Raw genomic sequence first — 13,635 nt, 5'->3', positions numbered from 1 at the left:
ATCTTTAAGTCATACAACAGATTCTCAATTGGATTGAGGCCTGGGCTTTGACTAGGCCATTCCAAGACATTTAAATGTTTCCATTAAACCACTCGAGTGTTGCTTTAGCAGTATGCTTAGGGTCATTGTCCTGCTGGAGGGTGAACCTCCGTCCCAGTCTCAAATCTCTGGAAGACTGAAACATGTTTCCCTCAAGAATTTCCCTGTATTTAGAGCTATCCATCATTCCTTCAATTCTGACCAGTTTCCCAGTCCCTGCCGATGAAAAACATCCCCACAGCATGGTGTTGCCACCACCATGCTGCACTGTGGGGATGGTATCCTCGGGGTGATGAGAGGTGTTGGGTTTGCGCCAGACATAGCGTTTTCCTTGATGGCCAATAAGCTCAATTTTAGTATCATCTGACCAGAGTACCTTCTTCCATATGTTTGGGGAGTCTCCCACATGCCTTTTGGGGAACACCAAACATGTTTGCTTATTTTTTTCTGGCTACTCTTCCGTAAAGCGGCTTAAAGTGGTCCTATGGACAGATACTCCAATCTCCGCTGTGGAGCTTTGCAGCTCCTTCAGGGTTATCTTTGGTCTCTTTGTTGCCTCTCTGATTAATGCCCTCCTTGCCTGGTCCGTGAGCTTTGGTGGGTTGCCCTCTCTTGGCATGTTTGTTGTGGTGTCATATTCTTTCCATTTTTAAATAGTGGATTTAATCTTGCTCTGGAGGATGTTCAACGTTTCAGATATGTTTTTATAACCCAACCCTGATCTGTACTTCTCCACAACTTTGTCCCTGACCTGTTTGGAGAGCTCCTTGGTCTTCATAGTGCCGCTTGCTTGGTGGTACTCCTTGCTTAGTGGTGTTGCAGACTCTGGGGCCTTTCAGAATAGGTGTATATATACTGAGATCATGTGACAGATCATGTGACACTTAGAATGCCCCACCGGTGGACTTTATTTAACTAATTTCGTGACATTTGAAAGTAATGGGTTGCACCAGATCTTATTTAGGGGCTTCATAGCAAAAGGGCTGAATACATATACACGTACCACTTTTACTCTTAACAAAAAAAAGACTATTTTGTGTATGTCCAGTACATGAAATCCAAATAAAAATCATTTTTTATTTAGCATTTAAATTACAGGTTGTAAATGCATCAAAATAGGAAAAACTCCAAGGGGGGTGAATACTTTTGCAAGGCACTGTAGATATGTAGAATATATTCACAGTACAAACCTCCTGACATGTCTTGCTTTCCATTTGATTGATCAACTAGTCAAAACAGGGGATTAGTTTATAAGATTGTATCATGTATGTATTTTAATATTGCTATCTGGATATTGTGCCCCATATTTTACATTTGAGCACTTAGCTTTAATGAAAAAGGAACAACAATTGAAGCTAATGCTATGACGCATGATTTAGAATATGAATAGTGGCAGAATGTATCTATACTTGATTCTAAACAAATATTATGAATTATTCACGTTTCGGTTGAAAGAGAAACGAACATGATTGATAGGAGTCCGCTATAGACCCTCTCCCCCTTCCTCCTTTAACAATATGGATTAGATGGGTAATTCCTTTTGTCCCAATAACTCCTCCACTGTTCTATAAAAACAGATATATCCCAATTGGAACTACTGAGAACCCCTCTACCTTGCCACACTGCTACTCTTCTGCTTTGCTTGTCCCTTTTTTTAATGTTTATATGAAACATAGTTTGCTCAGATTAAAAGGGTGACGATTTCACCCAGAGGCTGTTGCTATGGAAATAGGTCTGCTGTAGCCATGATAGGCCATTCGTGTTTGATTAATTGGTTTTTCAATGCTTCTTGATTTGTGAAGACCCTTAAAGAGCAGCTCCGCCGAAAATGGAAAAATAATGGATTTTTTTTTTTTTTTTTGGCTAAAGCTATTTCACCATGTTTGAGAAGTGGAGTGATGGTGTTTTAAATTATGATTTGAGGTTAGGAGGTTCTGTTTTGGGTGGGGGAGGTTAGAGCATGGTTATTTTAAATGCAAAGGGAATGTCTTTGTTCAGGCAGCCTTTTGTTAGCAGCTGCCGAGTCAAAAAAAAAAATCTAATGTCCTGTAAATATTCTTCAGTTTTTCAAAGCAGCCCAGAGTTCTCTACAACATTACATTACCAGTACATTTTATTCTTAGCAACCTACTGGGGCCAATTATGATTACAGAGCTGCAGAGCCTTCATCTCAGAGACTCTACTTGTGTTTGTCAAGATCTCATAATGCTAGGGCTCCAGTAATGTTATCTTTTTAGCACAGCGCTAATGTGTAATGTATTATTTAGCTCATGAATGTTTAACAGCGCTAATAAATGCTAGTTCATCACTTTCTGATCTGTAAATTACCAAACATTCCTCAGTTATGCTTGCATTAAGGCCTGCTTTGGCTCTTCTATGTCCTGATAGAGTTTTTTTTAAATACTTTTGATGTTGTTATTTTAGAAGATCTGTTAGACTACTAAGAGGACTACTAGACTACTTTAAGAAGGGGTTATGAGAACTGTCTCTTTAATCAGTTGAAAGCGTGTATCCTCCTTTAATGCGTTAACTTCCAACAATGAACTTGGCCCACAGCTTTTTTTCTCTTTGAATGACCAACCACAGTCATTTTAGTCTATAGGCTATTATTCCATAAGCATAGCTTTCAGTCTGAACCATCCTGGTACTTAGTGAACAATCTAGTAAATGTTGCCCTAATGATGCTCTACGGCGGCAAGACATCTCCCACCTCGCTTTGAAAGTCAAGTGGTTCAGTTGGTTTGGATTCTATTGGTTTGGATTGTAAATTCCAGGCAGGGACATCAGAGGGTGTTGACACAAGTCCACGGGTGGCAGTGCAGATCTCCATAAAAGAAAAACAGTTTCATGAATTCACAAGTAAGATAAAGGGACAGATACAGTCTTTGAATAATGTTGGTGTGATGAATTATATGTTGTTCAAGGTCATTTGCACTGGAGGACTGCAATTGAAATTCAACACATCAAATTGTGCCTCAAAGCTCAATCAGATAAAAATGGCCCGAATAGTGCCAAGTTATTGGACGAACGCATGGTGTGTATTTCAGTCGTGACCGAGGAGAATGAAGATAAGTTTGCTTCCGACCAGTCCTAAGTAGAACAGTGGGACCAGTGAACCCGGAAGGGCACACTTCCTTTCTTTGACATCCTACCAACCGTTTGCCTTTCATTAACGAAGACGTCAAGTTTTTGGGCAAATTGGGAATGTACAATTGGTAAAGTTAAGTAGTAAAGCTGGTCTTCTTCTCTCACCCAGATCCAGGAGATGACTCGCCACGACGGCTCACATTATGACCTCAGCCTTCACAACCCCCATCTGATAAACAGGTCACCTAGGATACTGTCCCACCACCCCATGAGTGCAATGTCCCAACTGAACTCTCAGGTTGGCCGGAGTGCACTTACCCATGGTTCTCCCTCACCTCCCGGAAGTAAATCAGCCACACCCTCTCCCTCGAGCTCTACACAGGAAGAGGAGATCGATTCCCACCATAAGGTACTGATGTGGCAATGCTTCTTTGATTTCGCTGAACTTAGGGAAAGTTAGGGTGTTTGGGTTGGTCCTGTTGGGTGTTGCCAGATGGAATGAACATTTTATTTTTTACATGTAATTTTTTATCAACGTGACTTACGTTGTGTAATGTGTGTACAGTATGTATGGCAGTATGACAGTGAATGTATGGCAATTATGCAACAAGCTACTCTGTGAGGTTTTAAGCACAGTAGTGTCTCGATGCAAGCATACACATTTCCAATCTCATAGGTATTGGTGATTGCTTTGTTTCATTTGTTTGTTTGCCTTCTTAGGACTTGCCAATAATAGACAATCTTGTATTTTTTAGATTGGCTTCGAATCCTGGTTCAAATTTAAAGATGCATTCTGCAGAAATTGCTCTGCCATTTCCTGGTTGCTAAAATTATAATAGTTAGCCTAATTTAAGTTCATGTGAAAAAAATAAGCATATATTATTGTATTTTCAGTTGTTTGAAGCAGGTGTACCAAAAAAAGAAAACTTAAATGACATAAAAACAAAACTTAACAATGGGAAGCATAAAAATATAGCACATTGAACAGATCTACTTCTTCTTAGACTTGAGAATGGCAGATCTAAAACTCACATTTCTATGTGAATTTGGTCACGTCCCCCCAAAAGTTACATATTGCAGCTTTAAAGATATGCACCTTTTTATTTACCCTTTGTTGCTTGCTGTCTAAATTATTTCATTTGAAATGTTCATGTAATGTGGGATTTGCTAAGAATCCATTATCACCATGTCATCTCATTAATTTAATTAGCATATTGTTAATTGTCACGTCAAGAAAGGAAACAAAGAACTTCTCACACCAATTACAGTTATGTTGTTTTCCCCTCAAACAATTGTGAAACAAATGTCAGATTCCCTTGTTGATTCTTTATGAATGTTTCCATATCTTGTATTATTGTTGTTCGATAGGCCCTAATTTACAGAAGCTGTGTTCAGTTAATTATATTGCAGCAATGGCGACAGTAATGCATTTGGATGTCTTCGTATATAAGCCGTCTCTATAAGATGTCGTAGACAGAACTTGAGACAACATAGTGATGACCAAACAACATCACTAGAAGCAGCAGTCTTCTATACTGTATATCATTGTCTTCCAGGGCTCTACACACCTATCAATAGATGTGTTTCTCCGTTGTGGGGTAAACGTGTTGAAAAGGACAGGAAAGCTTGAGGGAGAATACGTGTGCCTCAATTCCTCTATTGGAAAAGCACAACTCTTTCATTTGAAACAAGGAAACAGGAATACACACTCATTAAAGTGGCATTCGTTTAATTTATGTAAATCCATGCAACAAAGCATATAGAAATGACTCACCAATCAGGGCTCTCACTGGATTTGTTTTTCCTTTACCTGGGGGATTGGTAAAGAGGAACATGAATATGTATAATTGAATATGGGGATTTCTATCGTCTTGTTGCACATTTATCAGCATCTGTAAGCGCACTGTTAAAGTAGCAAATGTTCTGAAAAACAATACTTTCTCCACCATACAAGTCCCCGCTGTGCATGACTGTCCATGTATGAATAAAAAACTATTACTATCTCTCCCCTATCAGAATGTAATTCCATTTGCCTCCCTCCAATTTATTCAACATCCACATCAAAGCTCGTACAAACAGATGTGATTTGGAATAGTTTTTGCTCCATTGCACAAAAGTTGGAATCTATTATCTTAATGAAACTATGTGAGGAATGTACAGTTTTACTTAGTCCTGGAAGAAATGTTGCATTTGTGTTGTTTTGATAAATAATGTTTGACAATTTAAACAATGTATTGCTGACAAAGCAGCTTCAATCGGAATAGATAATGGTAAATTAGATAAGACCAGACATATGATTCTGACTCAGTTTCTCTTAATGGAGTACAATTCAAAAGAAGAGAGTATTAATAGTATCATACTTTAAATACATGTATTTGAACAAAGTTGTGTTTTTATTGTGTATTTTTTTGGTACTTTTTACCCGTTTTTCGTGATATCCAATTGATAATTACAGTCTTCTCCCATCGCTGCAACTCCCGTACGGACTCGGGAGAGTCGCAGGTCGAGAGCCATGTGTCTTCAGAAACACGACCCTGCCAAGCCGCACTGCTTCTTGACACACTGCTCACTTAACCCGGGAGCCAGCCGCACCAATATGTCGAAGGAAACACTGTGCAACTGGCGACTGTGTCAGCATGCATGCGCCCAGCCTGCCACAGGAGTCGCTAGAGCATGATGGGACAAGGACATCCCTGCCGGCCAAACCCTCCCCTAACCCGGACGACGCTGGGCCAATTGTTTGCCTCCTCATGGGTGTCCCGTTTGCGGCCGGCTGCGACACAACGGGATCGAACCCGGATCTGTAGTGACACCTCAAGCACTGCGATGCAGTGCCACTCAGGAGGCCCCAAAGTTGTTTGATTGATGTTAACAGGTTTAAATGGTTACATTGAATGTTTATGAGAATTCTAAATGAAAATAAATGATGCACTGCAACTATTTGTTGTTTTCATTTTGATTTGACTGTGGATGTCTCAATAACTAGGGATTGATTCAATTAAGCTGTCATCGAAAACGCTCATCGCAAAAATGCACACTTTCATTAAAGTCAAACTGAGTTTTATTTTGTTTTTCGCTGCAAACGTTCATAAACATTATTGTCTATTACCCTAGTAAGTCATACTTGCAACAAGGGCGCTATTCTTACACTTGACTGGCAACTCATATCTCTTGATGGTGGGGATGCAAACTTGTTTTAGCTGTCTGGTGGGCATCGACATGGATGAGTTGGCACACTGACTATGTCCATTGGTCTATGAGAGGCAGTGAAACTTTACCAATCTAAGGAGCCTGTGCACTGGAACGTGAAGTAGAGGAGTGGAAAGCATCTAGTCACTGTGTGCTGTTGATCTTCTCATGTAGTAAAGAAGTGTATATATAAAATGGCGGAAACAATTGGCATCATACCAAGTCTGATAGCCTACTACTCCTATCAAAAGGGAACAGTTGAAGTTTACTGCATTTCTTGTGTGTAATACATTCTCTTTGAGTGAGCGATTGTCTTATTGTAAGGAACTACAAAGTTCAATCTCCGAACAATGTTAGAAAGACATGAGGGACAAATTAATAAAGTAGAACCCTGTTGTCGTTTTTTTGATCGTCTTCCAGATCACGGGCGAGAAGCGGCCATCCTCGGAGATGATGAAGCCCAAGCCCAAACCGCAGAAGAAGAAGAAGAAAAAGGACCCCAACGAGCCGAACAAGCCTGTGTCAGCCTACGCCCTCTTCTTCAGGGACACCCAGGCGGCCATTAAGGGCTCCAACCCCAACGCCACCTTCGGGGACGTGTCCAAGATAGTGGCCTCCATGTGGGATAGCCTGGGGGAGGAGGCAAAACAGGTACACATACCAATAAATACATGGGTATACACACACACCAACATACAGTGGCAAGAAAAAGTATGTGAACCCTTTGGAATTACCGGGATTTATGCATGAATTGGTCATAACATTTGATATGATCTTCATCTATGTCACAACACTAGACAAACACTGTCTGCTTAAGCTAATAACACACAAACAATTATACAACCTGGATTCAGTCTAATGTAGCAAAATTTGAAATTGTGTTTTTTACATTATATAAAAGTAGAGACTCTGAGCTACAAAATGGTACAGTTGAAGTCAGAAGTTTACATACACCTTAGCCAAATATATTTAAACTCTGTTTTTCACAATTCCTGACATGTAATCATAGTAAAAATTCCTGTTTTAGGTCAGTTAGGATCACCACTTAATTGTAAGAATGTGAAATGTCAGAATAATAGTAGAGAATTATTTATTTCAGCTTCTATTTCTTTCATCACATTCCCAGTTGCTCAGAAGTTTACATACACTAAATTAGTATTTGGTAGCATTGCCTTTAAATTGTTTATCTTGGATCAAACATTTCGGGTAGCCTTCCACAAGCTTTCCACAATAAGTTGGGTGAATTTTGGCCCATTCCTCCGGACAGAGCTGGTGTAACTGAGTCAGGTTTGTAGGCCTCCTTGCTCGCACACGCTTTTTCAGTTCTGCCCACACATTTTCTATATGATTGAGGTCAGGGCTTTGTGATGGCCACTCCAATACCTTGACTTTGTTGTCCTTAAGCTATTTTGCAACAACTTTGCTTGTGGTCCTTGTCCATTTGGAAGACCCATTTGCGACCAAGCTTTAACTGATGTCTTGAAATGTTGCTTCAATATATCCACATAATTTTCCTGCCTCATGATGCCATCTATTTTGTGAAGTGCACCAGTCCCTCCTGCAGCAAAGCACCACCACAACACGATGCTACCGCCCCCGTGCTTCACGGTTGGGATGGTGTTCTTCGGCTTGCAAGCCTCCCCTTTTTCCTCCAGACATAACGATGGTCATTATGGCCAAACAGTTATATTTTTGTTTCATCAGACCGGAGGACATTTCTCCAAAAAGTACAATCTTTGTCCCCATGTGCAGTTGCAAACCGTAGTCTGGCTTTTTTATGATGGTTTTGGAGCAGTGGATTCTTCCTTGCTGAGCGACCTTTCAGGTTATGTCGATATAGATGCTTTTGTATCTGTTTCCTCCAGCATCTTCACAAGGTCCTTTGATGTTGTTCTGGGATTGATTTGCACTTTTCGCACCAAAGTACGTTCATCTACAGGAGACGTTATGTCTCCTTCCTATGACAGCTGCGTGGTCCCATGGTGTTTGTATTTGCGTGCTATTGTTTGTACAGATGAACGTGGTCTCCTTCCTATGAATGATGTCAAGCAAAGAGGCACTGAGTTTGAAGGTAGGCCTTTAAATACATCCACAGGTACACCTCCAATTGACTTAAAATATGTCAATTATTCTAACGGAAGCTTCTAAAGTCATGACATAATTGTCTGGAATTTTCCAAGCTGTTTAAAGGCAGAGTCAACTTAGTGTATGTAAACTTATGACCCACTGGAATTGTAATACAGTGAATTATAAGTAAAATAATCTGTCTGTAAACAATTGTTGTAAAAATTACTACTTGTCATGCAAAGTAGATGTCCTTACCGACTTGCCAAAACTATAGTTTGTTAACAAGAATTTTGTGGAGTGGTTGAAAAACAAGTGTTAATGACTCCATCCTAAGTGTATGTAAACTCAACTGTATATTTATTTCACCTTTATTTAACCAGGTAGGCTAGTTGAGAACAAGTTCTCATTTGCAACTGCGACCTGGCCAAGATAAAGCATAGCAGTGTGAACAGACAACAACACAGAGTTACACATGGAGTAAACAATAAACAAGTCAATAACATAGTAGGGAAAAAAATATCTATATACATTGGCATTAGGAGGTAGGCAATAAATAGGCCATAGGAGTGAATAATTAAAATTTAGCAGATTAACACTGGAGTGATAAATGATCAGATGAACATGTGCAGGTAGAGATACTGGTGTGCAAAAGAGCAGAAAAGTAAATAAAATAAAAACAGTATGGGGATGAGGTAGGTAAATTGGGTGGGCTATATACCGATGGACTATGTACAGCTGCAGCGATCGGTTAGCTGCTCAGATAGCAGATGTTTAAAGTTGGTGAGGGAGATAAAAGTCTCCAACTTCAGAGATTTTTGCAATTCGTTCCAGTCGCAGGCAGCAGAGAACTGGAAGGAAAGGTGGCCTAATTAGGTTTTGGCTTTAGGGATGATCAGTGAGATACACCTGCTGGAGCGCGTGCTACGAGTGGGTGTTGCCATCGTGACCAGTGAACTGAGATAAGGCGGAGCTTTACATAGAATAAACTTGTAGATGACCTGGAGCCTGTGGGTCTGGCGACGAACATGTAGTGAGGGCCGGCCGACTAGAGCATACAGGTCGCAGTGGTGGGTGGTATTAGGTGCTTTAGTAACAAAACAGATGGCACTGTGATAAACTGCATCCAGTTTGCTGAGTAGAGTATTGGAAGCTATTTTGTAGATGACATCGCCGAAGTCGAGGATCAGTAGGATAGTCAGTTTTACTAGGGTAAGTTTTGCGGCGTGAGTGAAGGTGGCTTTGTTGCGAAATAGAAAGCCGACTCTAGATTTGATTTTGGATTGGAGATGTTTGATATGAGTCTGGAAGGAGAGTTTGCAGTCTAGCCAGAAACCTAGGTACTTATAGATGTCCACATATTCTAGGTCGGAACCATCCAGGGTGGTGATGCTAGTCGGGCGTGCGGGTGCAGGCAGCAAACGGTTGAAAAGCATGCATTTGGTTTTACTAGCGTTTAAGAGCAGTTGGAGGCCACGGAAGGAGTGTTGTATGGCATTGAAGCTCGTTTGGAGGTTAGATAGCACAGTGTCCAAGGAAGGGCCAGAAGTATACAGAATGGTGTCGTCTGCGTAGTGGTGGATCAGGGAATCGCCCGCAGCAAGAGCAACATCATTGATATTTTCAGAGAAAATAGTCAGTCCGAGAATTGAACCTTGTGGTACCCCTTTAGAGACTGCCAGAGGACCGGACAACATGCCCTCCGATTTGACACACTGAACTCTGTCTGCAAAGTAGTTGGTGAACCAGGCAAGGCAGTCATTAGAAAAACCGAGGCTACTGAGTCTGCCGTTAAGAATATGGTGATTGACAGAGTCAAAAGCCTTGGCCAGGTCGATGAAGACGGCTGCACAGTAGTGTCTTTTATCAATGGCGGTTATGATATCGTTTAGCACCTTGAGCGTGGCTGAGGTTCACCCGTGACCGGCTCGGAATCCGGATTGCACAGCAGAGAAGGTACGGTGGGATTCGAGATGGTCAGTGATCTGTTTGTTGACTTGGCTTTCGAAGACCTTATATAGGCAGGGCAGGATGGATATAGGTCTGTAACAGTTTGGGTCCAGGGTGTCTCCCCCTTTGAAGAGGGGGATGACCGCGGTAGTTTTCCAATCCTTGGGGATCTCAGATGATACGAAGGAGAGGTTGAACAGGCTGGTAATAGGGGTTGCGACAATGGCGGCGGACAGTTTCAGAAATAGAGGGTCCAGATTGTCAAGCCCAGCTGATTTGTATGGGTCCAGGGTTTGCAGCTCTTTCAGAACATCTGCTATCTGGATTTGGGTAAAGGAGAAGCTGGGGAGGCGTGCGCGAGTAGTTGCGAGGGGGGGCGGAGCTGTTGGCCGAGGTTGGAGTAGCCAGGAGGAAGGCATGGCCAGCCATTGAGAAATGCTTGTTGAAGTTTTCGATTATCACGGATTTATCGGTGGTGACCGTGTTACCTAGCCTCAGTGCAGTGGGCAGCTGGGAGGAGGTGCTCTTGTTCTCCATGGACTTCTTCTCCATGGACTTCTCCATGGACTTGCTTTGAAAGTCAACTTGTAAACTCACTTTTGAGAAAGTCGCCTTTGAATGTTTTGCTATCTACAGTAGGGAAGAGCTCTTCTTTGTCTACACCTATTCAGCATCGTTCACACCCTCACCCTAAGCTTTAGCCCCACCCATCTCGTTTTGCTCTTGAAGCGCACACTTGACGCTCTGCCCGATGATTTGTTTACCTCTCGATAACATGAAAACAGCCTAACCAGTACTGCTGGCAACAATTTCATTATGCTTTTTTGCAGACGTTTACTGACACCGGCCATTTTCAACGGATGTTGTACACACGTCACATAACGTTAGCTAACGAGCCAGCCAGCCAACGTTAGCTAGTTAAACAATAAACAGTGCCATCAATGCCACAGTGCTGGGAGCTAACCAACCATGTTCAATGTTAGTTAACTAGAACAGCACACAGCTCTGGGAAACGAATAATAACGTCAGCTAGGGAGCCAGCCAGCCAATAGTATCTGAAAATATAATGTTAGCTAGCTAATGCTAGACTATCTTACCTGTATACATCATTGTGCATGGACGCGTCTCGCATTTTTTTACGTTCAAACGGCTCTCCTGTTAAGTCGTGACATACATATCCTGAATTGAGTCACATTTCAAAACTGTAGGATGAAGTTTTGCGGCTCCAAAATTAGAGCATAATAGCATTCTTGATGTAATAAAATTAACTTTATCTCTATAAAACGTTGACAGACATACAGTGGCTTCAGAAAGTATTCATACCCCTTGACTTATTCCACATTTTGTCTTGTTTCATCTCATCCATCTGCACACAATACCCCATAATGACAAAGGGAAAACATGTTGTTAGACATTTTAGCAAATGTATTGAAAATGAAATATCTCATGTACGTATGTATTCACACCCCTGAGTCAATACTTCATAGAAGCATCTTTGGCGGTGATTACAGCTTTGAGTCGTGTTGGGTGTCTGTATCAGCTTTGCACATCTGGATTTGGGGATTTTCTCCCATTCTTCCTTGCAGATTTTCTCAAGCTCTGTTAAGTTAGATGGGGAGCAGTGATGAATAGCAATCTCCAAGTCTTTCCATATACATGTATACAAGTCTGGGCTTTGGCTGGGCCACTCAAGGACTTTTACATTCTTGTTCTGAAGCCATTCCAGCATTGCATTGGCTGTATGCTTGGGGTAATTGTCCTGTTGGAATGTACATTTTTGCCCAGTCTAAGGTGAACTCTGAAGAAGGTTCTCATCAACGATTTGCCTATATTTGGCTCCATTCATGGTTCCCTCTATCTTTACCAGTCTCCCCATCCCTGCTGCTGAAAAGCATCCCCATAGCATGATGCTGCCATCATGCTTCATGTTAGGGATGGTGTTAGACGGGTGGTGAGCTGTGCCTGGTTTTCTCCGGACAAAGCACTTTGTTTGAAGGCCAAAAAAAAAGAATTTTTGACTCATGAGACCACAGAATCTTTTGCATTATGCTTTAAATCTTTCACGTGCCTTTTTGCAAATTCCAGGCGTGCTGCCATGTTCCTTTTTCTCAGGAGTGGCTTCCGTCTGGCCACCCTCCCATAAAGCACAGATTGGTGAAGTGCTGTAGAGACTGTTGTCCCTCTGGCAGGTTCTCTCATCTCAGCCAAGGAACTCTGTAGTTCTGTCAAAGTGGTCATTGGGTTCTTGGTCACCTCCCTGACCAAGGTCCTTCTTGCACAGTTGCTTAGTTTGGTTGCACGGCCAGCTCTAGGAAGAGTCTGGGTACATCATTTTTAAATTTCCCAATGATGTGCTCTTGGAAACTTTTAACACTCTACAAATAGTTTTATATCCTCATCATAATTCTATCTCTGAGATCTACGGACAGTTCCTTGGACTTCATGGTATAGTTTCTGCTCTGACATGCACTGTCGACAGTGGGGCCTTATATAGACAGGTATGTTTCTTTCAAAAATGAATTGGCCACAGGTGGACTCCAATGAAGGTTTAGTGACATCGGAAGGATGATCAAAGGAAATTGGATGCACCTGAGCTCAATTTGGAGTGTCATAGCAAAGGGGTGTGACTACTTATGTAAAGGAGATATTTCAGTATTTAATTTTGAATAAATTGGCTAAATCTTTATAGTGTATTGTGTGTAGAAGGGTGAGAGATAAACAATATATGTAATACATTTTCAATTCAGGCTGTAACACAACAAAATGTGGAATAAGTCAAATGGTATGAGCACTTTCTGAAGGTACTGTATATCCATATCATTCAAACAAAGTCTAAATGTCCAACAAAACATATCACAACATAAAGGTACTGTACAGGCAAGGCCAACCTTCACTTCAGATAGTTTGTTCAAGCCAGAGCCATAGAGGCCTACAGTATAACTAAGCAACAGCGTATTTACCATAATCACAATGTAGTTAAATGTAAGTAAACAGTTATCTCCCACCACAACCTCACACGTCTGTCAGAACAGAAGGACCACAGAAACTCCTGTCAAAAGAAAGACATTTCATATTCACACAGTAATCACAGAAAACAATAGGTAAACACACAACAAACACATCTTAGTTTTGTTACGGCCATAGAGGAGTAGGCGGAATAAAGGCACATGTCAAAGAAAAAATACATCTAATTTGTAGTCACAAATATTGGTACATAGTTCACTCCAAAATCAAAGCTTGATTTGAACTATCTTTGAATTGTGGAATATGCATAGGTCCTGTTGCAGTATTGTTTCCATGGATTCA

At 41.3% G+C, this 13,635-nt stretch overlaps 1 protein-coding gene across 3 annotated transcripts in view; it reads left to right on the top strand.

Annotated features, from left to right (window-relative positions):
* Window positions 1-13,635, top strand: part of LOC110493905 (TOX high mobility group box family member 2) — a 142,332-nt gene that overhangs the window by 106,487 nt on the left and 22,210 nt on the right. For 2 of the 3 annotated variants that reach the window (XM_021568496.2, XM_021568495.2), the window contains 2 exons: window positions 3,296-3,535; window positions 6,736-6,966. In XM_021568496.2, the coding sequence (XP_021424171.1) occupies window positions 3,296-3,535; window positions 6,736-6,966 (471 nt within the window). The remainder of the gene's footprint in view (window positions 1-3,295; window positions 3,536-6,735; window positions 6,967-13,635) is intronic. The other variant, XM_021568497.2, reaches the window with a different exon arrangement.

The sequence above is a fragment of the Oncorhynchus mykiss genome, chromosome 17 (genome assembly GCF_013265735.2).
Source record: "Oncorhynchus mykiss isolate Arlee chromosome 17, USDA_OmykA_1.1, whole genome shotgun sequence".
Taxonomy (NCBI): Eukaryota; Metazoa; Chordata; class Actinopteri; order Salmoniformes; family Salmonidae; genus Oncorhynchus; species Oncorhynchus mykiss.
Note: the sequence above shows the minus strand (reverse complement) of the source record. Positions and strands in the feature narration are given on the sequence as shown.